The following is a 25,537-nucleotide window of genomic DNA, read 5'->3' on the forward strand; positions in this document are numbered from 1 at the left end:
CAGTTCCTGAAGCCTCATTGGCAGGATGAACATCTCACAACCTATCTCGTCGTCCGTGGAGACGGTCGAGTTTACTTTTCTTACCGAGGAGGAAATCAGAGCCGTTTCCGTCAAGCGTATTGAGAACGACAGCACTTTCGATAATCTTCTCAATCCTGTTCCTGGTGGTCTATACGACCCCGCGCTCGGCTCCTGGGGCGATTCTCTGTATGTTTGTCACTGCAATCGACTCTTCTCGTCTCAATTGACTAACAAAAACCCTGTCAAAGTTGCGCGACCTGCAATCTCAACCAGTCTTCCTGTCCTGGCCACGCCGGCCATATCGAGCTTCCCGTTCCTGTATACCATCCGATCTTCCTCGATCAAGTCCTTCGGCTCTTGAGGTCACAATGCGCTTATTGCAAAGGTTTTCGCATGCGCCACCGCGAAATCAACCGCTTCTCATGCAAACTTCGCCTTCTCCAACATGGTTTGCTGCATGAGGCTCATCTTGTTGATGCCATTGGTGAGGAGCTCAAGGGCCTTGCGATGCCCGGCGTCCCCACTGATTACGACAGTGAGGCCGAAGAAGAAGGCACTTCCACTGTCGACAACGTCATCGGCGCACGCGAGGCCTTCGTTCGCCAAAGTTTGAAGGCTCACAAGCTAAGCCTTGGAGAGCTTAGGAAGGGCAAGCACGAAGGGTCCATTGAAATGCGAAGAGAGCTCATCAAGGAGTTTATGGTGCAAATAACCAAGCCCAGAAAGTGCGACAACTGCGGTGGCATTTCCCCGGCCTATCGAAAGGACCGTTTCGTCAAAATCTTTGAAAAGGCCCTCAGTGAGAGAGACCTTGCACACATGGCTCAAAGGAGCCTGCACATGAAGGACTCGATGGCAACCGCTGCCACGACATCGAAGTCTAAGACAACGCGAGGCTCTGATCACGCCGACGAGGGCGTTGCTGATGTCGATCTGGCCCCGTCTGAAGAGAATGACGTTGAGATGCGCGATGCCAGCAGCAGTGACGAGCATCGCCCTATGGACAAAGGAGAAGAAGACGCCACCAATGTCTCCCCGGGACAGCAGCGATACATCAGCGCCATGGAAGTTCGTGCTCGTCTGCGAGAGCTGTTCGAAAAAGAGCAGGAAATTATGTCTCTGATCTACAACTCAAAGCCAATGACTAAGAAGGCCGCTAAGATCACGGCTGATATGTTCTTTCTCCGCACAATCCTTGTTCCCCCAAACAAGTTTCGACCCGAAGCTCGTACCGGCGACTCGATCTCTGAGGCTCAGCAAAACTCTCTGTACAAGAACATTCTGCGGAACTGTGTCAGTATTGCTAGGATACACCAGAACGTCGGAGGTACGGATCAGTATGGAAGAGCGAGAGACATCAGCGACCTGCACCAGATATGGACAGAATTACAAGAGTCCGTCAATTCCCTAATCGACAAGAGCAAAAACCCCGTGCAGGGCGCAGCGGCCAAGAGAAATGAAGACGGCATCAAACAAAAGCTGGAGAAGAAGGAAGGTCTGTTCAGAAAGAACATGATGGGAAAGCGAGTCAACTTCGCTGCGCGAAGTGTTATCTCTCCGGATCCGAACATCGAAACGAACGAAATTGGCGTGCCTCCTGTTTTTGCACGGAAGCTGACTTACCCCGAGCCAGTCACAAGCCACAATTTCAGAGATATGCAGCAAGCAGTCATCAATGGTGTCGATAAGTGGCCAGGCGCTGCGGCAATCGAGTACGAGAATGGCCAGATTGTCAACTTACGCTCCAAGTCGACTGATGACCGTGTATCGCTCGCCAACCAGCTTCTCGCCCCTACCAACAACCAGATGAGTGGCGTGAAAAGCAAGAAGGTCTATCGCCACTTGACAAACGGTGATGTGGTCTTGATGAACCGCCAGCCAACCCTGCATAAGCCCTCCATCATGGGCCACAGGGTGCGGGTGCTGCCTGGTGAGAAGACAATCCGAATGCATTACGCCAACTGCAATACGTACAACGCCGACTTCGACGGAGATGAAATGAATATGCACTTTCCCCAGAATGAGGTGGCTAGAGCCGAGGCTCTTCAGATCGCCGACACGGACCATCAGTATCTCTCTGGAACTGCAGGCAAGCCCCTTCGTGGATTAATTCAGGACCATCTTTCGGTATCCGTCGCGCTCTGCAACAAGGATACTTTCTTTGATCGCGACTCGTATCAACAGCTTATTTACTCAGCGTTGCGCCCGGAGAGTGGGCACATCCTCGGTGAGAGGATTGAGCTTATCCCACCCGCCATCATCAAGCCGATTCCCAGGTGGACTGGCAAGCAGGTTGTAACCACCATTCTAAAAAACATTAAGCCGCCAAATGGCGAGGGATTGTGGATGACCGGCAAAAGCCAGGTTAAGGGTGAGCAGTGGGGTAAAGGCTCGGAGGAGGGTACTGTACTGTTCCAGGATGGTCAATTCCTTTCCGGTATCCTCGACAAGGCCCAGCTCGGTCCCAGTTCAGGCGGCCTGATTCATGCTATTCATGAAATCTACGGCCCTGCGGTTGCTGGCAAGTTGCTGAGTGGCATTGGCCGACTTCTTACGAGATACCTGAACATGCGGGCATTTACTTGCGGTATGGATGATCTGAGGCTCACACCTCAAGGCGAGGTATCTCGAAAAGAAACTCTCAAGGCTGCGAAGGGTATCGGTCTTGAGGTTGCGGCCAGGTACGTGTCTTTGGAGGACAATAAGCCCGGCAGCGATGACCCAGAGCTTCTCACTCGCCTAGAGGAGGTTATGCGTGACGACAGCAAGCAGGAAGGTCTCGATATGCTCATGAACCAGAGCTCTGCAAAGGTTTCTAGCATGGTGACAGCTGCATGTCTGCCGGTAGGTTTGGTCAAGCAATTTCCGAAGAACCAGATGCAGTCGATGACAACATCTGGCGCCAAGGGTGGCCAAGTCAATGCTAACCTCATTTCGTGCAATCTGGGACAACAAGTCCTTGAGGGTCGAAGAGTTCCGCTCATGGTCAGTGGAAAGTCTTTGCCTTGCTTCCGGCCGTTCGAGACAGATGTTCGCGCTGGTGGCTACATTGTCCAGCGTTTCTTGACGGGTATCCGGCCGCAAGAGTATTACTTCCATCACATGGCAGGTCGTGAAGGCCTTATCGATACCGCCGTCAAGACATCTCGTTCTGGTTACCTGCAGAGGTGTATCATCAAGGGCATGGAAGGACTGACGGTTTCGTACGACTCTACTGTTCGCGACGCCGACGGCACATTGGTACAATTCTTGTATGGCGAAGACGGACTGGATCCAACCAAGCAGAAGTATCTCACCGACTTTGGCTTCGTTCTCCGCAACATCGGTTCCGAAACGGCGCAGCTGAATTTCGGAAGCCAGTTCAAGGACAGGTTTGCCGGCAACAAGGACGACGTTTTGAAACACATGAAGAGCGCCATCAAGCACGCCAAGGTCGACATCGCCGCCAAAGACCCAATCATTGCTCTCGTCAACCCTGCCAGGGTAGCTTTCGCCACGTCCGAGAAGTTCTACGAGAAGATGTCCAAGTACATCAAGAATAACGAGGATGGCCTGATCCGCGACAAGTCTAAAGATCTCTCTGGTCTTATCAACGCTCCTGCCGTGAACAGAAAGTCAGCTGAGCTCGTACTCGCCGCTAAATACATGCGTTCACTCGTCGAGGCTGGAGAAGGTGTCGGTATCGTAGCTGGCCAGAGTGTCGGTGAGCCTTCTACTCAGATGACGCTGAACACATTCCATTTGGCCGGTCATTCAGCAAAGAATGTCACGCTTGGTATTCCCCGTCTTCGCGAGATTCTCATGACTGCGAGTCGATCTATCTCCACGCCGTCGATGACTCTCCTTCTCCACGAGGAGCTCTCCGCAACTGAGGGAGAAATCTTTGCAAAGTCCATCAGTGTGTTGCCTCTGGCCGATGTGCTTGACACCGCCAGCGTCAATGAACGCATTGGAAAGGGGCAAAATAGCGCGCTGGCTAAACTTTACGATGTCCGACTGAACTTTTTTCCCTCGGAGGAATACACCAAGACCTACGCGATCGATGCCTCTGATGTTATGGATACGGTGGAGAAGAGGTTCTTGGATCATCTTTTGAAGATAATGACCAAGGAGATCAAGAAACGGCGAAGTGAGTCCAGCTCAGCCACGCCTGATATTGGTGCCAGGGCTGGCGTTGTTGAGATGGCAACGGGCAACGGAGAGACAAGAGGTGGCGGGGACGACAACGACGATGACGACGATGACGGTGATGGCGATGCGACAAACGCTAAGAACAAGGCGAATCGAGAAGAAGCCGTATCCTACGGACCCAATGATGACGAAGATGACGCCATACAGCGACAGATGGAGCGCGAGGAGTCAGCGGAAGAAGACGAAGGCTTTGGTGGCAGCCCAGTCCCCGAGACTCGGCAGGAGGTTTCAGACGAGGAGGAGGAGGAGGCAGAAGACGATGAGTCGGAAAGCGAGGGCGCCTGGAGAGCTGAGCGTGTGAAAGAGCGGTACCTTCGTGTTACGCGTTTCAGCAGCGACGAGGCTGGAGAATGGTGCGAGTTTACGCTCGAATTTGAGGCCGATACCCCCAAGGTGTTGATGCTTAATATTGTGCAAGCGGCAGTCAAGAAGTCAGTTGTCCAGCAAATACCTGGTGTCGGCTCGTGTACCTTCACTGCGGACCACAAGACTACGGACCCCATCACAGGCAAGGATATTTCAGTGCCGGCCATTTACACCTCTGGGGCCAACCTTAGGGCGATGCACAAGTACGGCGACTTCATCAACCCGAACAAGATCGCAACGAACGACATTGCTGCCGTCCTGGACGTGTATGGTGTCGAGGCGTGCCGGACCAATATTGTCTCAGAACTGGCCGGCGTTTTCGGAGGTCACGGAATTAGCGTCGACAACCGACATTTGAACCTCATTGCGGACTACATGACCCGCAACGGCGACTTCACACCCTTCAACCGCAACGGTCTGCGCGGCAACATTAGCCCATTCACCAAGATGAGTTTCGAAACAACTCTTTCATTCCTGAAGGATGCTGTGCTCGACGGTGATTGGGATGACCTCAGGACGCCAAGCAGTCGCATCGTGATGGGCCGTTTGGGCAGGATTGGAACGGGTGCATTCGATGTCCTCACTGCTCTGCCGACGCATCACATGTCGTCTCATGCGGAGTAGCCGACATGCAAAGGTGTTTGGTCTATATTGTTTCGCGTTCTTCTGAGTTTGCTTACAAAAGCCCTCGGCTGATAATTGTATTTTTCATCTGGGATCGATAGAGAGGCAACGTGGCTGCAAAAGTAATCAAAATGGAATTTTCAGAGGCTTTGACGGATTGAAATAGGAGAACTCCTGCGGTGCGATCCATTTGGTGACTTGTAGCTTGAAAAACAACATTTTCGAATCGCACGTGGTGCAACTATCTATCCTCCGGTCGTATGCGCCAACGGCCTGTGCTGAGCGGATGCTTAGGGCGGGGACTATAATCTCGGTTGTGCATTGCTCGCGGGGCAGATAATTCGTGTTCTCAGTGCATGCGCAGCCTAGGACAGCAGACAGCACGGTGACTTTGTGAAGGTAGCTTGGAGGAAATAGGAAGATGACAGAAATTTCCGGAGTTGACAAGAATCAGGGCGCAGACGAGTCGGTGGTCAATGACTTATGAATCTATCACCAAGTAGCCCTAACCGCACGCACGCTTCTGCCGTTCCCTCTTGCACTTCCCAAGTAGAGTCGCGGCGTGATCGTCACCACATGCAACACGTCGTGTTACCAATACGAACCATTCATCCATAGCACCTTCCAGTCTAGCCGCTAGACTTCTTGAACCTGAATTAACGTTAGATAATTGAAATTGGACCACCGACCGGCATTATCAATACTTACTTGTTAACCACGCGCTCGATGCCGTCGAGGCCGTTTTTGAGGGTCTCCATCTTCGGGCCGTACGAGAAACGGACAAAATGGTGGCAGGGGCTGTCAAAAAGGTCACGGCGTCTGGAAGGGTTCAAGTCAAAGAAGATGCCAGGGACGACGATGACCTTCTCCTCCAAGCAAGCCTGGAAAAAGTTGAGGCCGTCCGAGATGGCGTCAGGCAGGCCCTCCAAGTTTAGCCAACTAGGCATGTCAGTTCCCAGCTTGCTCTTTCTTTGGTGGTAGGAGGAGCGTGGACTTACAGATAGAAAGTGGAATCGGGCACGTATTTGATGACGAACCCCATCTCGCGCAGTCTGCGAACAACGTAGTCACGTTTGTCCTGCTCATTCCATCAGTACATGTTTGCTTCGGTCAGATGACCATACATACGCGGAAATGCTTCTGAAGGAAGACCATTTCCTCCTTCACCAGCGTCGGGTCAAGCATGGGAATGGCAGCCTCTTGGAAAGGGTGGTTCGCGCCACCATCAAGGTAACTCCCACAGGACCCGATACTAGAGACACATGTAAGTAAGCATGTCCTGTTGGACCCAGAAACTTTTGGTCTTACGCTTTGATATACTCTATAGATTAACTTCCGTTAGCATGTGTCGTTCTAGTTGTTTGATTGCGATGGCATACCCTTGGGACCAAGAATCCAAGCAATACGCCAGCCTGGAAGTCTGAAGCGCTTGGTCAAACCATCAATAATAAGGACATCATCCTCATCGACGTCCTCTACATTCTCCGCCGCGGAGATCGTGCTGCCGTCACAGTTGCTAGTATAGTTGTACCCGGAATAGAATTCATCACTGATGAATGTGGCACGACCACGGCAGATATCTTGGATCTCAGCCAGCTCGGGGTTCGCAACGACGCGACCAGTGGGGTTGCGGGGGTTCGAGGTCAGAATGACGGAGGAGCCGCGGGAAATCTCTTCAGAGATACGATCAGGATGGATGTGATAGCCGTCCTCCTCCGCAAGAGGAACAGGAATGGCAGAGAACTAGGAGAACCGTTAGATAATACGTCCCGGAAACTTGATATCCGTCTAGAGCGGGGGACGCACGTTCTTGAATAGGGAGAGCATCTCGTTGTACGCCGTGTAGTCAGGCAAGAAAAAAGACAAATAGGAGTTTCCCAGAATGGCGGCAATGCGGATCAAGCCGGCACGGCCTCCAGGGACGATGGCGACGTTCTCCCAGGTGTACTGGCTCTGCTTGCCCTGGCGATGCATGACGTTGTACAGGTTGGCAACAGCCTCGCGAAGAGGCTTGATGCCGGCTGTGGGACCATACTCACGACCGGCCATGGAGATGTCGATAGTTGTAGGACGAGGAAAGCAGCCGGCGATATCATCCTCGACTTCGGGGGCGCCCTGGCCCAGATTGGCCCATGAGTCGGGGTCCTCGAGGAAACCGTACTCAGCAGCGCGCTCAGTACACCAGACAACGCCGGTAGAGGAGCGGGAGGCGTCGAGACCGGCGTGGGCTTGGTGGCCTTCGTGGGCATTGCGAAATTGTCTATGAGTCTTGGATTGAACCTCTGAGAGATCGCTGAAATTAGCTTATGATCGGAATATAAAAAGTCCCTCCTGTAACCGCCGCCCATTGAGATGCTAACAATGTCACTGAGCGAGCTCGAGTTGGAGCAATGTGGGGAACGAGGGGCAGCTGGGGACAAGAATTTGGAGCTGAGGGCAGCAGTTCAGCTCGTACCCCGCACCAACACCAAAGCTGGAGGACAAGCTTTTCCCCTACTGTCTTCCTCTTGCTGACAGCTTGACCTCTTTCCGATAAGCGCGGCAGCATCAAAAGGCGAAGAACACGCAGCTCTAGCCGCGATCTGGGAGGGAGACGGATCAAGTAAAGCTTGCTTACCATTGGCGCTACTCTCGCCGACACTGAAGCGCCTGGGCTTAGGCACACCGGTGTGCCGATTGATGGAGAATTTGCGGTTGAACATGATGGCGGTAAACAACGCAATTCGTCGTTACCTTGGTTGTTGACGTCGAGAGGGTGAGATTGCTGCTAGAAGGAGGGGAAAAAGGCGAGTGCCTAGCTGGGGACTTGCAGTTGGTTGCCGCCCCGTCTGTTTTCCCGGGGAAATCGCCGTTGTGCGAATCGCAGGCCTGGTAGGTCAGGGCAAAAGGGGGCGAGAGAAAGAAGAGCAAGATCCGGATAGAAGGTCAGCTGCCCACCATGGGCAAGGTGAAGCAGCGAGGGGCACACAAACAATCTTATACGGGCAAGCTACGAACGGCTTAGGTTCTTCTCTTCACCGGCACTTGGGCCCTGACGTTGGCTAAGGGATCCCTGTAGGTCAGGAATGCAGCTTTCATGCAGGCTCTTCCAATTGTGGATTTCGTTGGGCGTGGAGGGAAGATGACAGGTTACTTGCTGGCGTTGCCAGTGTTTCCCACGCTGAATATGGCGCGGGACTGCCACTTGACGAAGTTGCAATGAAGGGCAGATGTTCTTCGAGCAGAGATCGGAGGAGGGGTTTTAAACAAGCCTGCAATCGAAGAAGGCTGGAGACCAGGAGAGCATAGTCTAGTCCCCGGGCCGATTCTGCTGTCTCGATAGCCAACGAGTTGCGTTCCGAACGTTGGACGAGGCTGGGCAAAGCTGGAGCAGAACGGAACAGCACTGAAGCTTTCCTTTCAGCGTTTTCATCTGGCCTTTAATTCAACTGATTGCACGAAGGGAAAAAGCGGTGTCCACTATCCATGGTCAGAAGCGGATCTCTGGATCGCCAATCTGTACGTCCACTCATTACATATCCGTGCTTCCGTGCCCAACCGGGAAAAGTTAGCATTCCTGTACTCTGAGATAGGGTGCGATAGATCTAGAGAATTTGCACAGCTTGTTACTTCTTGTTGATGACACTTTGTAGCTACAGACGCTCTTGAGATTTCTGCTGCGTAATGACACCATGAGTGGGATTCAGGACCGCTGCTGTCGTCTTCGGCCAGCTGCAGCACCGCAAAAGTCCAACCCTACCAACCTTACCCGGGTGTTTTAGGGCGCTTCGATTTTCGTTGTGGGTCAGGGGATTTGGCGAGTCAGCCCTGTTACCGCGTTTCGGAGGCACTGACGGCCCCCAGGGGACAGACCGGTCACGTGATGCTATCGATCGGCATGAACAACTTGATCACTATGAACGAAGTCACAAGGCGCGACAGGCAGATTGAGCAAAATCTACTACATCTGAGGCGCGGGCGCTCAGCCTGGGGCGCAGCCACTGAATGCATTCACCAATAGGATCACACGAACCCAGCCGCCACCCAGATGACCACAGCACCGCCACTATGATCGGACACTAGGTAGGTACCTTAGGTACGTTATAATGACTGAACCACAACACTGCCAGATTCAGCATTGGTCCCTCTTGGAGGAACAACCAACGCATTGATAACTATTTCAACTTCTCAAACTCAGCGCCATCAAGGCATACTGGCTGGGCTTTTCAAGTTAAAAAGCGGTGGTATAAGATGAATGACTGAGTTCAGCATTGACACAGAATGTTGTCCGTCATCTCAAACGCTAACCCCATAAGGAACCAACCAAGAGTCGAAGTAGTTTGAGCCATACTGGCAAACTTCTTTTACAACCTTGAGTGACGAACAAGGAGACCTGAAAAGCAAAACTCGAACTCTGTTCTTGCTTTGTGAGTTCCTTGAGGACCCTACCTTGGGAGACCGACGACACCGACCCGTTGAACGGCTCCACCTGCCTTCTTATATCAATCCAACGGCCATATCTCAAGAACCCTCACAATGCCTCACTTCACTGCAGACCTCTACTCCCCTACGTCGACATCTTGCGACGAGCACCAAAAAAAAATGCGCAAATCCATCTTTGGTTGTGTGAAGGATAAACTCACCCGCAATTCGTCGTCCTCTTCCTCTTCTCAAAAAACCAAGTCCTCCGCACCTTCCACAACCATGCCGAGCAGTCATAATCCCTTCACCCAGGCTCAACCGGGCAATGGTAAGTCATGATCCTCACTCACACGACGCCTGAGATTATTCCAAGCACCCATTGACCAATGAACAGGCGCATTTGTCGACCAGCCGCCCCCTGCCTATTCGGTTTCTGCCCCGGCTCCACCAGCCACCAGCTTCCTGGGGCCCAACGGCGGTCCAGTGAGAAGCCCCTCGCCTGCCCCCTCCAATTCTGGCTCCATCAGCTCTGTCTCTGGCATGAGTGTTTCGACCCCCGAAGACCCCTATGCCTTCCTGTCCTCCTTCGATACCATCTTCGTTGTTGACGATTCCGGCTCTATGTCTGGCCGATCTTGGCCCGAGGTTCAGGGCGTTCTCCGCGCCGTCACCCCCGTCTGCACCGCTCACGATGCCGATGGCATCGACCTTTACTTCCTAAACCACAAGACGACTGCCAGCGGTAGTGCCAGGGAAGGCAAAGCCGCTGGTGGATACTACGGCATCAAGCGTGCCGACACGGTCGAGGGCATCTTCACATCAGTCCGTCCCCGTGGCGCTACCCCTACCGGCCAGCGTCTTCACAGCATTCTCAAGCCATATCTGCAACTGTTGGACTCCAAGAAGCACGACGTTGAGAGCGTGAAACCCATCAACATCATCGTCATCACCGATGGCGCTCCCTCCGACGATGTCGAGTCTACTATCATCACTGCCGCCAAAAAGCTGGACAAACTTGATGCCCCTCTTCACCAGATCGGCATACAATTCTTCCAAGTCGGCAACGAGCCCGGCGCTCGGGAGGCCTTGCGCGAGCTTGATGACGATCTTGTTGACAGAGCTGACGGCGATCTTCGCGACATGGTCGACACTGTCACTTGGGAGAATGGTACCAGGGGTGTTCTGACGGCAGATAGCATCCTGAAGGTGGTGTTGGGTGCGGTAGTGAGACGGCTTGATCGTCGGAGGACTAGTGGAGAGGTCCATCGCTGAGACAGATGAGGTTTTTCGTTCTTCTCTTTTCTGTTGCCTCTTTTTAGCACTCTTGGCATCACCGGCGTTAGGTGCGGTGGATAGAAGTAAGAGTCCGGTTTTTTTTCATTTTTTTTCAAGACAGGACGGTGCAAACCAATGGATACCCAAACAGGAGGTACTCTCTGTTTGATACTTAGAAATAGAAGTCAGTTATACCCACGTAACTCATGTCGCGTTCGGTTATGTGAACCAGCCATCGTCAGTTTTTGCCTGCGAGAATCCAAAATTAAATGAAAAAGGAAACTTAATTTTCTTCAAATAAGACGAGGAAAAAAAGGAAAAGTCGCAGGCCTGGTGAACATTGACCAGCAATATGTGTGCCGAGGGAGGGGTTGAGAATACATATACATGTTGTTCAAAAGACTAGAAACTGACACGGTAAGCATGGGGCATGGAAACTGCCAGAAGTGAGTGACCTGACCCACTTCACAGATCTACCGTCTTACCTATGTTCGACGAACGACAGACATACTTACCCTCGCAGCAGTCGTTCACCACAACTACACGGGACGTTCGTTTTCTCAAGGCCTGACTATTCCACGCTCAACTCCTTCGAAATCTGATAGCCAAACGCCCGGATGAGATCGTTTCACAGAATCATTCTACGTGGGTACGCGCCGCTGCGAAATCAGACACGCCAACCCTCCGGACCATCACCCGCCTTGATCACTGTTTACGCCGCCACCACCACTAGACCTATTAGATTAAATACAAGAATGATCACATCATCGACATCTCAGTCGAAGTTCGAACCAACCTCGCAAGATGCCGACGGTATGGAGGCGGAGGTGACTAGAGCCAGCGTCAACCAACAACAGCAAATTCTCCCCGGTGAGGACCACTGCCAACACCACCCCACGGAAAGCACGTCACCGGCCCCTGAAAACACGACACCCAACCCTCAGGCAGAAAGCTCCAGCACCAACAACTCTTCCGATTCTAGCCAGCCTCATTCCCATAATCATCTGGCTTTGCCGCCGCTTCCCGAGGCTCGGTCCAACGCTGATTCCATCACCCTTGACTTGGGGGGTCAAGTAGGAGGCGGCGCATCGACCAAGCTGGACCACCTCGGTCCCCTTGTGGTTCACCAGGACGGTACGATGTCGCGAATAAAGAACTGGGGTGAGATGACTCAGATCGAGAGGGAGAGCACGATGAGGATCCTTGGCCGGCGGAATCAGACTCGCCTGGCCAGTCTTAGGGACAGCGTCGACAGCGACAGGAAGGAAAGGCCGAGAGCAGCAGCGAGAGACGATGATAATTGAGGGTCTACAGTTTAATTGCATGTTGATCATGTTCGTGTCGCCAATTTTGCCTTCCGTCCCGCTGGAGGTTTCGTCGTAACCACCATCTCCGTCCCTACTTCATCGCGTCTGTGGCCACCTTAGGTGTGTCCTGGCCGGCCTACCTGCCAGTGAACTTCCGACGCGGGAGAATTTCTGGCGATGAAGTTATCAGCAGAGGTGTCAGGGCCTTTAGGCCATGTGTCAGAAATACATCTAAGTTTTTTTTCTCTTTGCCTTGATGACTACCAGGTCGGCTTTGTTGGCAGATGGGGAAGCTCGCGGTGATTTAAAGAAGCGGGGACGGCAAGGAAGAAAAGTAGAAATCCAATGAGTAGGGAGACCGGGGAGATGCCTGCAAACAGTCTGATTCCCCGATAGAACTCACCGCAGGTCATGTACGAACCAGTCGCTGCTTATACTCCCAGTCACCCATACATTCTCCGAACCGTGTTTGTCATTGCGAATAGCCATCAACAGTCTCATATAATTCATTGGTGAGATACTCTACCACGAGTCCTGATCATGAGTCCGTGTCGGTGTATATAAATTTCGTCACATGTTCCCAATTAGAGCCGAGTTGAAACATAACACGCCCATCCAAGCCCGCCCTCTACTTCCCACAGCCATCACCTGTCCCTCGATAGTCTCCTAGTCCATTCCTTTGATCGAACTCCATCTGGTGCCGGGAAAAATCTCAAAGTCGTCAGCATGAAGCGTAACGCCCGCAAGCGGCCATCATAGAATCAGCCCGTGCGTGGTGAAAAGGTCTGCTGGCTATTTCTCCTCCTTCGGCGCGTCCAAGATTGTCGTGGACTTTGTGGCCGTCTTGGATTTATTCTGGAAGTCCTTCAACATGGATGCAATATCCTCGTTGCCTTCATTCTTCTCCATTACGAGGTTCTTGAGCCAGCGGTTTTCGGTTTCGAGCAAGTTGATGCGTGCCTCTAGCTGAGAAACCTTATCAGACATTTCCTTCGCGCTCTTTTCGAGAGCCTGCTCGCGCTGCTTCTTCTTGATACGGAAACGGGCGCTAGCGGCTGTGTTTCTCCTGCGCTTGTCCTCCTCGGCGGCGAGACGGGACTGCTCTTCAAAGCTTTGGCCAGGTCTGCCACTGGTCAAAGACTCAGGGGTACTGTTCTCGGCTGGACGCGGAGCGGGCGCGCCATAGTGATGGTTTTGCGGCTGCTGAGAAACCGGAGGCGGAGCATAAGTGGTTTGCGGATTGGGCTGAAGAGGTTGAAGATTACCCAGGCCTTCGGCAAAGGGAGGGACACCCGAAGCAGGGTAGTGGTTGGTAAAATCGGTGAAGCTGAAGTCGCCTGTCATTGTTCATGGTCAGATGGGTGTTCAAGGCAGGTTATCGGCTCCTAGCATCGTGGCGTCGGCGAGACAGCGGGATGAGGGGGAAGACGGACGGGCAGAGGTCTTCACAGGAGCGATTGCATCCGCGAGTCTTAATGCTGGTATAACAGGGCCTTCACCAGCTAGCACTTGCTCTATCCGTCTGTGATGGCGGCTGCCCAGATGGTCGATGCCCCCCTGCTAGGGTCGATGACGGCAAGTCACGGGGTATTGCACCATTCCCCAGACAATTTGTCATCTGGAGTCGCGGCTCTCTCTCAACACCGCAGGCCGGCAAGCTGCATAAAGAGCTGCTAAAACTCCCAATCAAGACGTCTCGTTGAAACATGGGCCGCGCATGAACCGGGTGGGGTAGAAACAACAGGTTTGAAGCCTTGAGATAAGGCATTCTAATGTGCTTCGCTGCGACCCTGAAGATAAATCGAATCGGTTTTCTTCACGACCTCAACAATTAGAGTTCACACACATAAGCCGCTTGACTCATGCAAATCGTGAATCACCACTCTGCTCCCTAGTAGTCGTCTGCACACAAATTGAATGGGAGCCATGAGGTAGTCGAAAAATTGTAGCCACTCGGCCAAGTTTCTGCTGCAACCCAGATAGCGTGTAGAACAGCATTAACACAGCCACCAGAAATACAGAAAAGCCCCTTTGTGCCATAGTCGCTTGACATGACTTCAAGGCATCAACTTGGTGAGTAGGAGCGAGTTTTGTGCGGCTAAATCCAGGGACTGGCGATGTGCGGGAGCGGCGGCTTCAAAAAGAGACAACGGGGGAATTCCATGCCAGAACGAAGAGAACCACGGCTCACCTGGCAAAGAAAAATCGACATTGCCAAAGTCGCCGAGAGGAGAAGTCAAATCCTCGGCGGCGGCGCTCGACGGGGCCTGGGTCTCCGCCTCTGGCTTCGCGGGCGGTGCCTGATAATCGGTTTGTTGGCCGGTCTCAAAGTCGAAAAAAGAGGAGTTGGTGAAGACGGCGAGATCCTCTTCGAAAGTGAAATTATCCTCGTGGCTGGACTCCTTTACGGTGTTGAGATCTCGCAAGAAATGCGAGACGTTGGGGGCACGCCCACCACTGCTGTAAGGCGACATATCGAAGGCCGGCGCGGCTCGCAGCGAAGGGAATCCGGGGTGGTTGTTCAGGTCTGCAAGGTGACAGAGGAGCGAAGTGGCTCGGTCGAAGCCAGGTCTAGGGCGAGGACGTCGAGTTGTTTTGTGGTTGCGAGAACTTGGGGCCTCAAGTGAGGGATGGCGGCGATGGCGTTTGGAGGGGCAGTGGGCTGTTTTTGGATGCTGGACCCCCAAGCAATTAAAGTGCGAAGTGCTATGCGCGGACCAACCAATGCGGGAAATGGCCAGCCGGCTTCGAGTTCCAAATTTCCGGTCTTTTGACACCACTGCGAGAAGGATCGGTGGCGATGAGACGTCGACGCCAGAGGTAATTGTCGCCTTGTCAATCGATGAACGGGATATTGGGCGAGGCAAGTGCTTTACGAGTGCTGGACGAGTGGTGAATCCGATGCTGGGGAGTTTGGGAAAGTGGACGAGATGGGGGAGGAGAAGTCGAAAATGAGAGAATGAAGCCTTTGTTCGTGGAGGTCCCGGCTGCGGACACAAGCCGAGTGGATTGTATTAGTCAAGTTCTTTACCCGACAGCGCGCCTTCCCAGCATCCAGGGAGGGGCCCGGAACAGCACTGCACTGTTGGCTCGCTGAAGTCATTGGCTAGCAGTGTGTCCATGTCCTTGAGAGCACCCCACGCAGCTGCGCGCCACTGCAGGCAGGAAGACACTTACTCTTGAGGTATCCTATGTACCTAGACCCAAAGCATTACAGACTACCGTACAGAGGGAGGCGCGGCGGACACCGCTACGGATAGGTGCGGAGACTTCAGAACCGTAGGAACTTCACTCTTACCGCGATGACCAGACACGCCCCCCACCCGCCGATGAACGGGGTCGATATCCGGCAACGGCGAGGCCAATAGCAAGGGGGCAGCTTCTGGCGGCATGTGCTAAGCTTCTACATGGTTCGGCAGCGACGACGCGGCCAAACACATAGGAGGGCCGTGAGATCTACGTACTCCCATAACCTGTCTTTGGATTCTGGGGCCAGCGTCATGAACACGGAACAACGAATCATCATCGCCCGGGAGAGGCTATGGCCCCCCACCCCGCGGGCGGTAATTGCGCATCTCTGACCTGACAGTCCTCGATTCTGGGATGCCTTCGCTTGACGTCTTCTGCTCGCAATGTTCGCTGATCGGCAAGTAAGGCGGAGGGCGTCATTCTGAGCCACCAGGTCTGCTGTATCAGCACGGAAATGGGAGACTAGACTTTGGGCCACACGAAACCTGTTCAACACTACAGTTTTCATGGTGCTCCTGCGCCCAGTACGGCTAAGTAACAGGAATGTCGTTGAAATGGATCAGTGAGGAGCATTGTTAATCCCTCCTAAACTTGAGTTTTGCAAATGCGCTCTTTTTGCGCCGTCACTGGCTAGCACTTTGATGGCTGCTATTCTGCTGAAAATGGCTCGATATCCTGAAGGCAAAGGCCACATCCGCGCTGCCTACTGTCACACATGTTGGCGCCCCGGCGCCAATCTCCGACCAACCAACCAACCAACCAACCTCCTTGAGATCCCGGAAGGCATGACTCGATGGACTGTACACACTACCCTAGTACCCAACCATCCTTTCGCGGCTTGGCTGGGCGACCTGGTTCTTTCCCGTAGGTCTTTTGGGAAGGAAGCCAAGGACCCTGAAAATCCGAATTTATAAGCAGCTCCGACGCTCGGAACACGACAGGGCGTGCGCCATGCTCAATATTGCTATGCAAACCTGCAACCAACGTCCCGTTGTATCATCCCAGTTAGTGCAGGTGCATTGCAACCCGCCGGCCTGCAGCACCTCAACGTCCCCAGCCCTAAGCGAACGTTGATACGGAGTGCCCATTCGTAGTAGTGAAAACAAAGTCTGAGGTGAGGCGAGGTGAGATCCTGGACAGCTTTCAGCGCGGCAAAGTCCTTCCCTATGCGTGTTCTGACCTTGCCTGGAACTGGATTGAGTGCGTAGGTAGGCACCTTCACAACCTTAGCGAGAGGACGCAGTAGGCCAGGGAAGGTGCCTTAGGTTCTCATCCCGGATCCGGGTACCTAGTCGGGCAGGTAAGGTAGGTAGGTAGAACTGACGGGCAAGCAGCCCAGCCGTACCTAACACCCTTGTCCCTTTAGCGTTTCGCATCCACGACGCGTCCCCCGAGCAGTAGACCAGACCAAAGTTTAGAGCGCGTCGTTGCCCGCTTCGTTCAGCCTCATCCACAACATTCAATTCCCGCATCGACTCAGAACCGTGTCCCTTCAATTGACAATTATTTTAGGGCCATGGCTCGATTTTCGATCCCCACCAAACGGTCTCTGTCTTCAGATGTTCGACTTCCGACTTCCAGTGCCGCAGTCCAGAAAGCTCTGACCAGGCTTTCACGCCCGTCTCTTCTCACGCTGGCTTTGGATTGGATCAGCGATGAGAATGTCTCCTTATGCGTACCGCTTTTAGGCGACGATGTTGATGAGGACGGGTTATACCAGCCAGCCACGTCACTCGATGAACTGCGCGCTATCTACAAAGATTGGCAATGCAGGAACGGTTCCAAGAGGGAGGTTCTCGACCGGGTGACAGACGGCGATTGGCAGCATGGCCTAACTCTGTATCAACTAGCCATGGCAGACGCACAGTACCTTCAGGATCACCCTTCTTCGCAGAGATGGACTGCCTATCGCATTTTGCCTCTTAAGGACATCTCTACCACGGACGACGAGCAGCGTCCCCCCGACCTGGATAGAGAGTCATTGAAACTACCACGCTTTCATCCCTCGACCTTCATACAAAACCTTCAATCTCACGTCTTACCAGATGTCAAAGCTCATTATCATATCCATCGACCGCAGGGCCTCGCCATGTCAGTCTTGCGCATTTTCATCATCGAATCCCCCTACAACACTAGCATGGCCCACCCTGGAGATAGTCTCGCGCCCCCGGACTCCGATGTTGATTGCTCGAGGACACTCTACATGGCATTCCCAGATGCTTCACACTACATTTACTTGTCAAAATCCCAGACCATAGGGTCGCTCGGCGCAGCAGAGTCCAAAAGCTTCCGCAACCTAGTTATTGAGGGGATTCCCAAGGCGTTGTCTCGGCCACGAGAGAGGTACATGCTAAAACCCACAAACATCTCGACCAAGAATATTTCGGCCCTCCTACATGCAAGAGGTGTTGGTCGTGCAAACTCGGCTGGCGGCGGATGGAATGTCTATGCCGACAAAAAGAAGAACGAGTCACCGCTTGACAACACGCTGCCCACTCCGCCGTTGTCTGAAGAATCGTCCGACGAAAGCTCGAACCCAACGAAAAGGAAGGCTAACAAGAGGAACGGTGACGCTCTCTATGACAGTCACTGTTCATTGAAACGGGCTCGGCTTTGCGCTCAGGCGAGGTTCGGTAGCACTGCCAGGTTGGATGACGGATTGGGTATCGAGCGCGTGGATGTTGCCATCGAAGACCCTTTTCCCATCCGACGAATATATGGTCTGGATGACGAGGAAATGGGTAGCCATGTCTCAGACAGTGAAGAATCGGGTTGGATTCCCAAGGTGAAAGTCATTATGTATGGGGCCCACGTGTTCGCTGGTGTGCGACGGCTGGTTGAGAACGGTATTATAGAGGGACAGCGGATGCCGGGATGGTTGACAGGCGAAGAAGGAGTCACCATTGGGGCTGTGCGCCACGGAAGAATCAGAGGGCACAGAGGATCTGGATTATAAGACGAGATAGACGGCCGAGGCTTAGATCGGAGCATCTGGAGAAGGGCCTGTCTTGTCATGATTAGCGTAGCGCCCTGTCGCATTTCTATTACCCCCCATTGCCAGTCCCCTTGATGCAATCAACATCCTCTATTTGTCTACGCCAAAAACCTTGACCGTGTTACTCCAAGCTACCTCGCAGACTTGCTCAACATCTACTTCTTTGATGCCCGCCACAGCCTTGGCAACTCGTTCGATGGTACACGGTTCATTGCGACCCTTGATCATCGCACCTTCTTCCCACTTCTCCTTTTTGACGATCTTGAAGCGTTCCGGCACCTCGGACTCTTTCTTTTGATTTTTCTTCTTCGTGTGGGGCTGAGCTGCAATATCCGTGCCTGCAGTGGTAGCGAGACCAGTCACATCTGGCTTCCTCTCCATCAAGTACTTGTAGCCAAAATGGCTGGGCCGAATCTCGCACCAAGGGCCGTCAGTTTCCAACATCATCTTCTCTAAAGCTATCGCTTTGACGACTTTGCAGTTCTCTTCGGTCTTGAAGCTGCAGCCATTGATGCCGATATAAAGACCTAGATCCATCAGTTCCGTAGCCTCTTCGATAGTGCCAGTGAAACTGTGAACAACGCCGCCTTTCTCGAGCTTCTCAAGCCTCTCGCCAAACTTCTGCTTGAGCAAGCTCACAAAGTCTTGGTGGGCGGCTCTGGAGTGTAAGAAAAGAGGCAGCCGTGGCTTGATTTCTAGAACGAGATCGAGCTGTGCAGCGAACGAATGCAATTGTATGGACCTTGAACAGTAGTGCAGACGGTCATAGTCAAGACCAAACTCGCCTAAGGCAACGAGACCGGCGTTGGAGGCAGCCGCATGATTGATGAGGCCTCGTAGCTCGGAGACTATGGCCTCTGTCTTGGCAGGGTCGGGCTGATGGCGCTCGGGTATAGCCCGAGCTGGATCGGGATCGGAATGCGCACCCTCGGCACCCTCATCTAAGGTGCTGAAGATTGCACTACTGCACGGATGGATGCCAATAGTGGTGTAAACGATGCTGGCTGAGCGGTGTGTCAGCATGGCTCAAAATAGTTCGTGCTATCCGTCATATACGCACGATACTGCTTGGCGATCTCGAGGGCATCTCGGCAACTGGTAAAGTCGGATCCGGTGACAATCAGCTTGGAGCAGCCGACTTGCTGCGCCCTGCGGATCACGGCGTCCAAGTCATCAGGATGGCGTCTCTTCCCATGATGCACGCCGCGGAAAATGGGATCGGCCAAGTTGATACCGATCTAGTTATCAACTACGGTCAGGTCATGTTCAAAAGCGAAAAAATGCAAGTGAGGTAACACACATCAATGTACCTTGGCTGAAAAGCCGACTTGGGCGCGCCTGCGGCCGCCATGGTGACTACGGAAGCTGACTTGAGAAAGGCTCGTCGTTGTTGAAGGAGGGGTAAGATCCAATGGTTGGGCCGTGATGGTGCTATTGCAAGCGCATGGAGCCTCATGAGGAGTCAGGAAAGAACACGGCACTGAGACAAGTTCGACACTGAGCACCAGTTTTCCTGGAATTTATACCACACCAAGGCAACAGACTACTAGGTAGTTCAGTAGTCAGAGCTTGCCTTGCTATTTGGCCTCACCATTCGGCCTCACCAGATCACGTGAGTGCGTGAGCAAGCATGGTGTCCACTCTCGCGACACGCGTAAAGTACCTGCAGCTTTGACCAAAAAAGAAAATCAATTAAAGAAAATGGCAGCCGCTTGGAGGACGCTTGAGCACCTGTTGCATGCTTTCACAGGATCTCTAGTCCCGCCCCTTTCCTCTTCAACTTTTCATTTCTTGATCAATAAATCTGACGCAGATGCAGAAACTAACCAAGACGCCGAACTGAAGTCATCTCACACGTTGCAAGCGGCAACCCGACTCTGGCACGAGCACCCTCAGTGGAGTTCAGTTGTCTCTGGACTGATGTCGAAGGCTAGGATTAGTCAAGTTGTTGTTGTTGTCTCCCAGGTTGGCTAGGGAGTCGGATGCGAGGGCAAAGACCGCAAAACCGAGGGGCGGAACTCTGACTAAGGAACAGTATAAGGAGGTCGGATGTTGTTTTTAGCGAATCATGTTCGTAAGAGCGTGCTGCCCCTCTCTGGCTCGGGCGCGTCGCGCGTACGCGAGCGCGAATTTAGCATGGACTGTGCCGTTTGGCAGCGACAATAAATCTGCAGCACTTCCTGACCCTCTCGCCTTTTTTCCCCCTCCTACAACCAACAACATCACCACCCTTTCTTGACGTCTTGTACAGAGGCCTCTGATATCCTGGTGTTCTCGACATTCCCTCATTCAATACATCTTCTTGCTCCCGTGTTGCGTGTCCACCGCTTTGACGGCTTCAACAACCAACGCTACCTCCCCCTTTATCCTCACTGCCGAATTCAGGCGCCATGTTCGTGAGGAAGCGCGGTACGTCCATCGCAGACGCGTATCACGAATCTCTAGTCTTCTAACGGAATGCAGATGGGCGCCAGGAGCGCGTCCAGTTCGACAAGATCACGGCCAGAGTGTCGAGGCTATGCTATGGTCTCGACATGGACCACGTTGACCCGGTCGCCATTACCCAAAAGGTCATCTCTGGTGTATACGGAGGCGTAACAACTGTGCAACTTGATGATCTGGTGAGATCTTGCACCTGACCTTTCCGCTCGCTTGTCAATCGCTAACGTGGTCTTAATCAGGCCGCCGAGACTGCCGCCTACATGACTGTCACACATCCCGACTATGCCATCCTTGCTGCCCGTATTGCAGTCTCCAACCTCCACAAGCAGACTAAGAAGCAATGGTCTTCAGTCGTCAGCGATCTCTATCACTATGTGAACCCCAAGAATGGCCGCTTGTCCCCGATGATTGCGAAGGAGACGTACGACTGTGTCATGAGGCACAAGGAGGAGCTCGATTCTGCCATCGTTTACGACCGCGACTTCAACTACCAATACTTCGGCTTTAAGACCTTGGAGAGATCCTATCTTCTCAAGCTTGATGGCAAGATTGCTGAGAGACCACAGCACATGATCATGCGTGTTGCCGTCGGCATCTGGGGCGACGATGTTGAGCGCGTCATCGAGACGTACAACTTGATGTCGAGCAAGTGCTTCACCCACGCTTCGCCCACATTGTTCAACGCCGGTACTCCTCAGGCACAGCTGTCGTCCTGTTTTCTCGTCGACATGAAGGAAGACTCTATTGAGGGCATCTACGACACTCTGAAGACCTGCGCCATGATATCAAAAATGGCCGGCGGCATTGGTCTAAACGTCCACCGCATCCGTGCCACTGGCTCCTACATCGCCGGTACCAATGGCACCTCCAACGGTGTCACCCCAATGCTCCGCGTCTTCAATAACACCGCCCGCTATGTCGACCAGGGTGGCAACAAGCGCCCCGGTGCCTTTGCCATCTACCTCGAGCCCTGGCATGCCGACGTCTTCGAGTTCTTGGACCTCCGCAAGAACCACGGCAAGGAGGAGGTCCGTGCCCGTGACCTTTTTCTCGCCCTTTGGATTCCTGATCTCTTCATGAAGCGAGTGGAGAAGAACGGCGACTGGACACTGATGTGCCCCAACGAGTGCCCGGGTCTTGCCGACTGCTATGGCGAGGAATTTGAAGCCTTGTACGAGAAGTACGAGCGCGAAGGCAAGGGTCGAAAGACCATGAAGGCCCAGAAGCTCTGGTATGCCATTCTCGAGGCCCAGACCGAGACTGGTAACCCTTTCATGCTCTACAAGGATCATGCCAACCGCAAGAGCAACCAGAAGAATCTCGGCACCATTCGAAGCTCCAACCTCTGCACGGAAATCATTGAGTACTCGGCCCCTGACGAGGTCGCCGTCTGCAACTTGGCGTCCCTTGCTCTCCCTTCTTTTGTGAACTACAACGACGGAATCTATGACTTCCAGAAGCTACACGATGTCACCCAGGTTGTTGTTCGCAACCTGAACAGGATTATCGACGTCAACCACTATCCCGTGCCGGAGGCTCGCAACAGCAACATGCGCCATCGGCCCATCGGCCTCGGTGTCCAGGGTCTTGCTGATGCATTCTTGGCTCTGCGACTGCCGTTCGAGTCGCCTGAGGCTCGTGAACTGAACAAGAAGATCTTCGAGACCATCTACCATGCTGCTCTCACCATGTCAGTGCAGTTAGCCAAGGAGGAGGGCACTTATTCGTCTTATGAAGGCTCCCCAGTCTCACAGGGCATCCTTCAATACGATATGTGGGGAGTAAAGCCCTCGGACCTCTGGGACTGGGATTCTCTGAAGGACCAGATCAAGGAGCATGGTGTGCGTAACAGCTTGCTTGTTGCCCCCATGCCAACCGCCAGTACTTCCCAGATTCTGGGCAACAACGAATGCTTTGAGCCTTACACCTCCAACATCTACCAGCGTCGCGTCTTAGCTGGCGAGTTCCAGGTTGTCAACCCTTGGCTTCTCAAGGACCTCGTCGACATGGGCTTGTGGTCTGACGCCATGAAGAACCGCATTATTGCTGAGAATGGCTCCGTGCAGAACATTCCCAACATTCCCGCCGAGGTCAAGGCCCTGTACAAAACCGTCTGGGAAATTTCCCAGCGTACCGTTGTACAGATGGCCGCCGATCGTGGCGCCTTTATCGACCAGTCCCAGTCCCTCAACATCCACATGAAGGACCCGACCATGGGCAAGATCACTAGCATGCATTTCGCAGGCTGGAAGCTAGGGTTGAAGACCGGCATGTACTACCTGCGCACGCAAGCTGCTGCTGCCCCCATTCAGTTCACTGTCGACCAGGAGGCGCTGAAAATTGCCGACAGCAATATCAGCAGCAAAGTCCTCAACAAGAAGCGCGCCCCGCCGCCGGGTCATATTTCATCTCCTTCCACGAACCTGGGCCCGAGGCCTATGTATGCCAAGAAAGAAGAGGGTTCTTCCCAAGACAACGGCATTCCTACGCCTAGCGTCACGCCTCCTCCTCGGACGGCGCCTGCTCAGAAGCCCGACAACATGAAGGCTGATATTGAAGAGGGCGGCAGCCCCCGGGCTCTCCCTATGGAGCCTGCCGATAAGCTCAAGATAGAGGAGCTTCAGACGCCCGGTAGCAAGACCCCCGATGCAGAGGATAAGGCAGAAGACAGTAAGGAACGTGAGATGGACATCTATTCTGAAGCTGTTCTTGCATGTGAGTTGTTTGCTATACCGTACCCCAGACAGATTCTGACATCCTGACAGGCAGCATTGAGAACCCTGAGTCTTGCGTCATGTGCAGCGGTTAAAACACGAATGCATTGGACTTGATGGATCTGATGGTTGATGACACGCTTTGATGGTATACAAGAGGTTTGCAGCATTTGGGTATCAGGATGACGTGGGTGTTTTTGCGGGCTCAAGGGTGGCATTGGTGATTTCCACCCTTCACATGTTTATATCGGGTTTGGGATGCTCTGATGGTTTGCAGGGATCAGAGCTTCTAATCCTAGACCATGTTGTTCGTTTTTCATCGAGTGCGTAGGCATTCCATTGCAAAGTTCTACGGCGTTGGGATAAGAGCTGGGCTTGTCGCCTCAAGTAGCATAATTTATGAGTGTGTATGTCAATGTCCCTGCTTTAGGAGCCTGCAACCATTCGATATTCTCTCCGAAGGTTCTTTTATGATCGTCGCCATAAGGGGCACTGCAGAGGCCTCCGGGGAAATGGGCCAGACCTCGTCTCTTGCTCTTGACAATACGTCTTCCTGCGCATCGACAAGCGACAGTTAGTTGCGTCGTAGGAAGGTGGCGTTGCTGACCGACCACATCAAGACCAACTGAAGATAAGTTGTGTGGTCTCTACAAAAGTGCGGGACTAGCAAAAACTACTATGGTGTTATGGGTAAGTATTAGCCCAAGCCACGTATCGTGGGGACTGACGGTCCCACGGGAAGCTCTGGAATAACTGCTGAGTGGCCGGTCTTTCGCCTGCGATCGATGTACCGCACCTGGTCTGCTTGAGCCACAGCTACCTGTACAAGGGCTAAAACTTTGGCGTGATACCGCAGTAGCCATCGGCTTGCCGTTGATGGCGGATCATATTGCGGGCCAATGGCATGGGACCAAGCACAGGGGACCCTCTGGCAACATTCGAGAAACAGGCCCGCGCTGTCGCATGGCCCCTGGCCTTTCATGTTTTAGTGTTCAGACTCTTTGTCCTCTTGCCTGTGAGTCAAACTTCACCTCGGTGATTTAGGGTATCGCTTGTCCACATTACATATTACTGCTGCGATTGGCTTCCCACTTTTGCCTGCCTATGCCTAATCTGGTGGCCGAAATCTATTGTTCAACCCTGCTCGTTTCGTGTTTCGTTGCTGGCTTTCCGCAAAGCGCACGTCTTTCTCAATTACTAGCGTGCCATGGGCTGCTAATTTCTTGTTTGTTTCAAGCTCTTGCCCGATGGTAGTATGGGAGGTGTCACGGGCAGAGTCAGAATTGATGTACCTGTATAGACGACACAAGCTAGGATAATCGGTTGATTGGTGCCAGCGCCTATATGAAGGCATACGGCGCTCAAAGATGCTTTTGAATGGAAGGCCGCAGATGCAAACTCCACCTTCCAAAGGCGACCTTTCTCAAGCGTGGAAAGAAGGGGCGCAACGATCAGCACATGGGGTGACAAGTGATTGATTGGGCGAAGTGTGCAGGGATGACACGTTCCTGTCGATTCGCGAAGCCCAAGGTGCAACGAGAGTGGGATGTAGGATGCTTGGATTGGTAACTGCCTGGTACTGCCTGGAGAAGGTACATGTAGTGACGTGTGGCGTCACATGCCTATAGCAATATCCCCCCTTCTAAACATAACACTGACGTCCTCGTTAGTGTTTTTCTCCCAAAATTTCCTCCTAAAAAGCACGCTATAGGGTCGTATAAAGTAGGGTAGAGTCTGTTAACATATAACATTCTTTTATAATAATAATAATAATATAAGAATAATAATAACGCTTAACTTACTTTAATATTCTATATAAAATAAATAAATAAAGTTTAAGGTATAAAACCTTATATAAAAATACTCTATTTATTATAACCTATAACTATAATATTAATTATATAATATATATAGTTATATAAGCACCTTATATAATTAGTAGTTTAGTAGGT

The 25,537-nt window shown here is 52.8% G+C and overlaps 8 protein-coding genes across 8 annotated transcripts; 5 read left to right on the forward strand and 3 right to left on the reverse strand.

The window, feature by feature from the left end:
* Positions 1–25: 25 nt before the first annotated feature.
* GCG54_00003375 (DNA-directed RNA polymerase) lies at positions 26–5,202 on the forward strand (the record flags this gene model as incomplete). Its single annotated transcript, XM_045403448.1, has 2 exons — positions 26–207; positions 270–5,202. 2 exons carry the CDS (start codon positions 26–28, stop codon positions 5,200–5,202), a joined length of 5,115 nt encoding a protein of 1,704 aa, XP_045259636.1.
* Positions 5,203–5,831: 629 nt separating this feature from the next.
* GCG54_00003376 (uncharacterized protein) lies at positions 5,832–7,904 on the reverse strand (the record flags this gene model as incomplete). The annotated part of the gene is made up of 7 exons (XM_045403449.1): positions 5,832–5,853; positions 5,911–6,141; positions 6,201–6,280; positions 6,331–6,497; positions 6,582–6,945; positions 7,009–7,484; positions 7,820–7,904. 7 exons carry the CDS (start codon positions 7,902–7,904, stop codon positions 5,832–5,834), a joined length of 1,425 nt encoding a protein of 474 aa, XP_045259637.1.
* A 1,981-nt stretch (positions 7,905–9,885) lies between these two features.
* GCG54_00003377 (uncharacterized protein) lies at positions 9,886–10,875 on the forward strand (the record flags this gene model as incomplete). The annotated part of the gene is made up of 2 exons (XM_045403450.1): positions 9,886–9,931; positions 9,998–10,875. 2 exons carry the CDS (start codon positions 9,886–9,888, stop codon positions 10,873–10,875), a joined length of 924 nt encoding a protein of 307 aa, XP_045259638.1.
* Positions 10,876–11,633: 758 nt separating this feature from the next.
* GCG54_00003378 (uncharacterized protein) lies at positions 11,634–12,182 on the forward strand (the record flags this gene model as incomplete). Its single annotated transcript, XM_045403451.1, has 1 exon — positions 11,634–12,182. The coding sequence occupies one exon, from the start codon at positions 11,634–11,636 to the stop codon at positions 12,180–12,182; it is 549 nt and encodes a 182-aa protein (XP_045259639.1).
* Positions 12,183–12,977: 795 nt separating this feature from the next.
* Positions 12,978–14,659, reverse strand: GCG54_00003379 (Regulatory protein cys-3; the record flags this gene model as incomplete). Its single annotated transcript, XM_045403452.1, has 2 exons — positions 12,978–13,522; positions 14,377–14,659. 2 exons carry the CDS (start codon positions 14,657–14,659, stop codon positions 12,978–12,980), a joined length of 828 nt encoding a protein of 275 aa, XP_045259640.1.
* A 2,291-nt stretch (positions 14,660–16,950) lies between these two features.
* On the forward strand, positions 16,951–18,390 carry GCG54_00003380 (Central kinetochore subunit CHL4; the record flags this gene model as incomplete). Its single annotated transcript, XM_045403453.1, has 1 exon — positions 16,951–18,390. The coding sequence occupies one exon, from the start codon at positions 16,951–16,953 to the stop codon at positions 18,388–18,390; it is 1,440 nt and encodes a 479-aa protein (XP_045259641.1).
* Positions 18,391–18,519: 129 nt separating this feature from the next.
* Positions 18,520–19,885, reverse strand: GCG54_00003381 (Deoxyribonuclease Tat-D; the record flags this gene model as incomplete). The annotated part of the gene is made up of 3 exons (XM_045403454.1): positions 18,520–19,433; positions 19,490–19,667; positions 19,730–19,885. The coding sequence occupies 3 exons, from the start codon at positions 19,883–19,885 to the stop codon at positions 18,520–18,522; spliced, it is 1,248 nt and encodes a 415-aa protein (XP_045259642.1).
* A 934-nt stretch (positions 19,886–20,819) lies between these two features.
* Positions 20,820–23,680, forward strand: GCG54_00003382 (Ribonucleoside-diphosphate reductase large chain; the record flags this gene model as incomplete). The annotated part of the gene is made up of 4 exons (XM_045403455.1): positions 20,820–20,838; positions 20,893–21,050; positions 21,111–23,586; positions 23,637–23,680. The coding sequence occupies 4 exons, from the start codon at positions 20,820–20,822 to the stop codon at positions 23,678–23,680; spliced, it is 2,697 nt and encodes an 898-aa protein (XP_045259643.1).
* Positions 23,681–25,537: the final 1,857 nt, after the last annotated feature.

This window comes from Colletotrichum gloeosporioides (genome assembly GCF_011800055.1).
Source record: "Colletotrichum gloeosporioides strain Lc1 chromosome Unknown consensus_74, whole genome shotgun sequence".
NCBI classification, from domain to species: Eukaryota; Fungi; Ascomycota; class Sordariomycetes; order Glomerellales; family Glomerellaceae; genus Colletotrichum; species Colletotrichum gloeosporioides.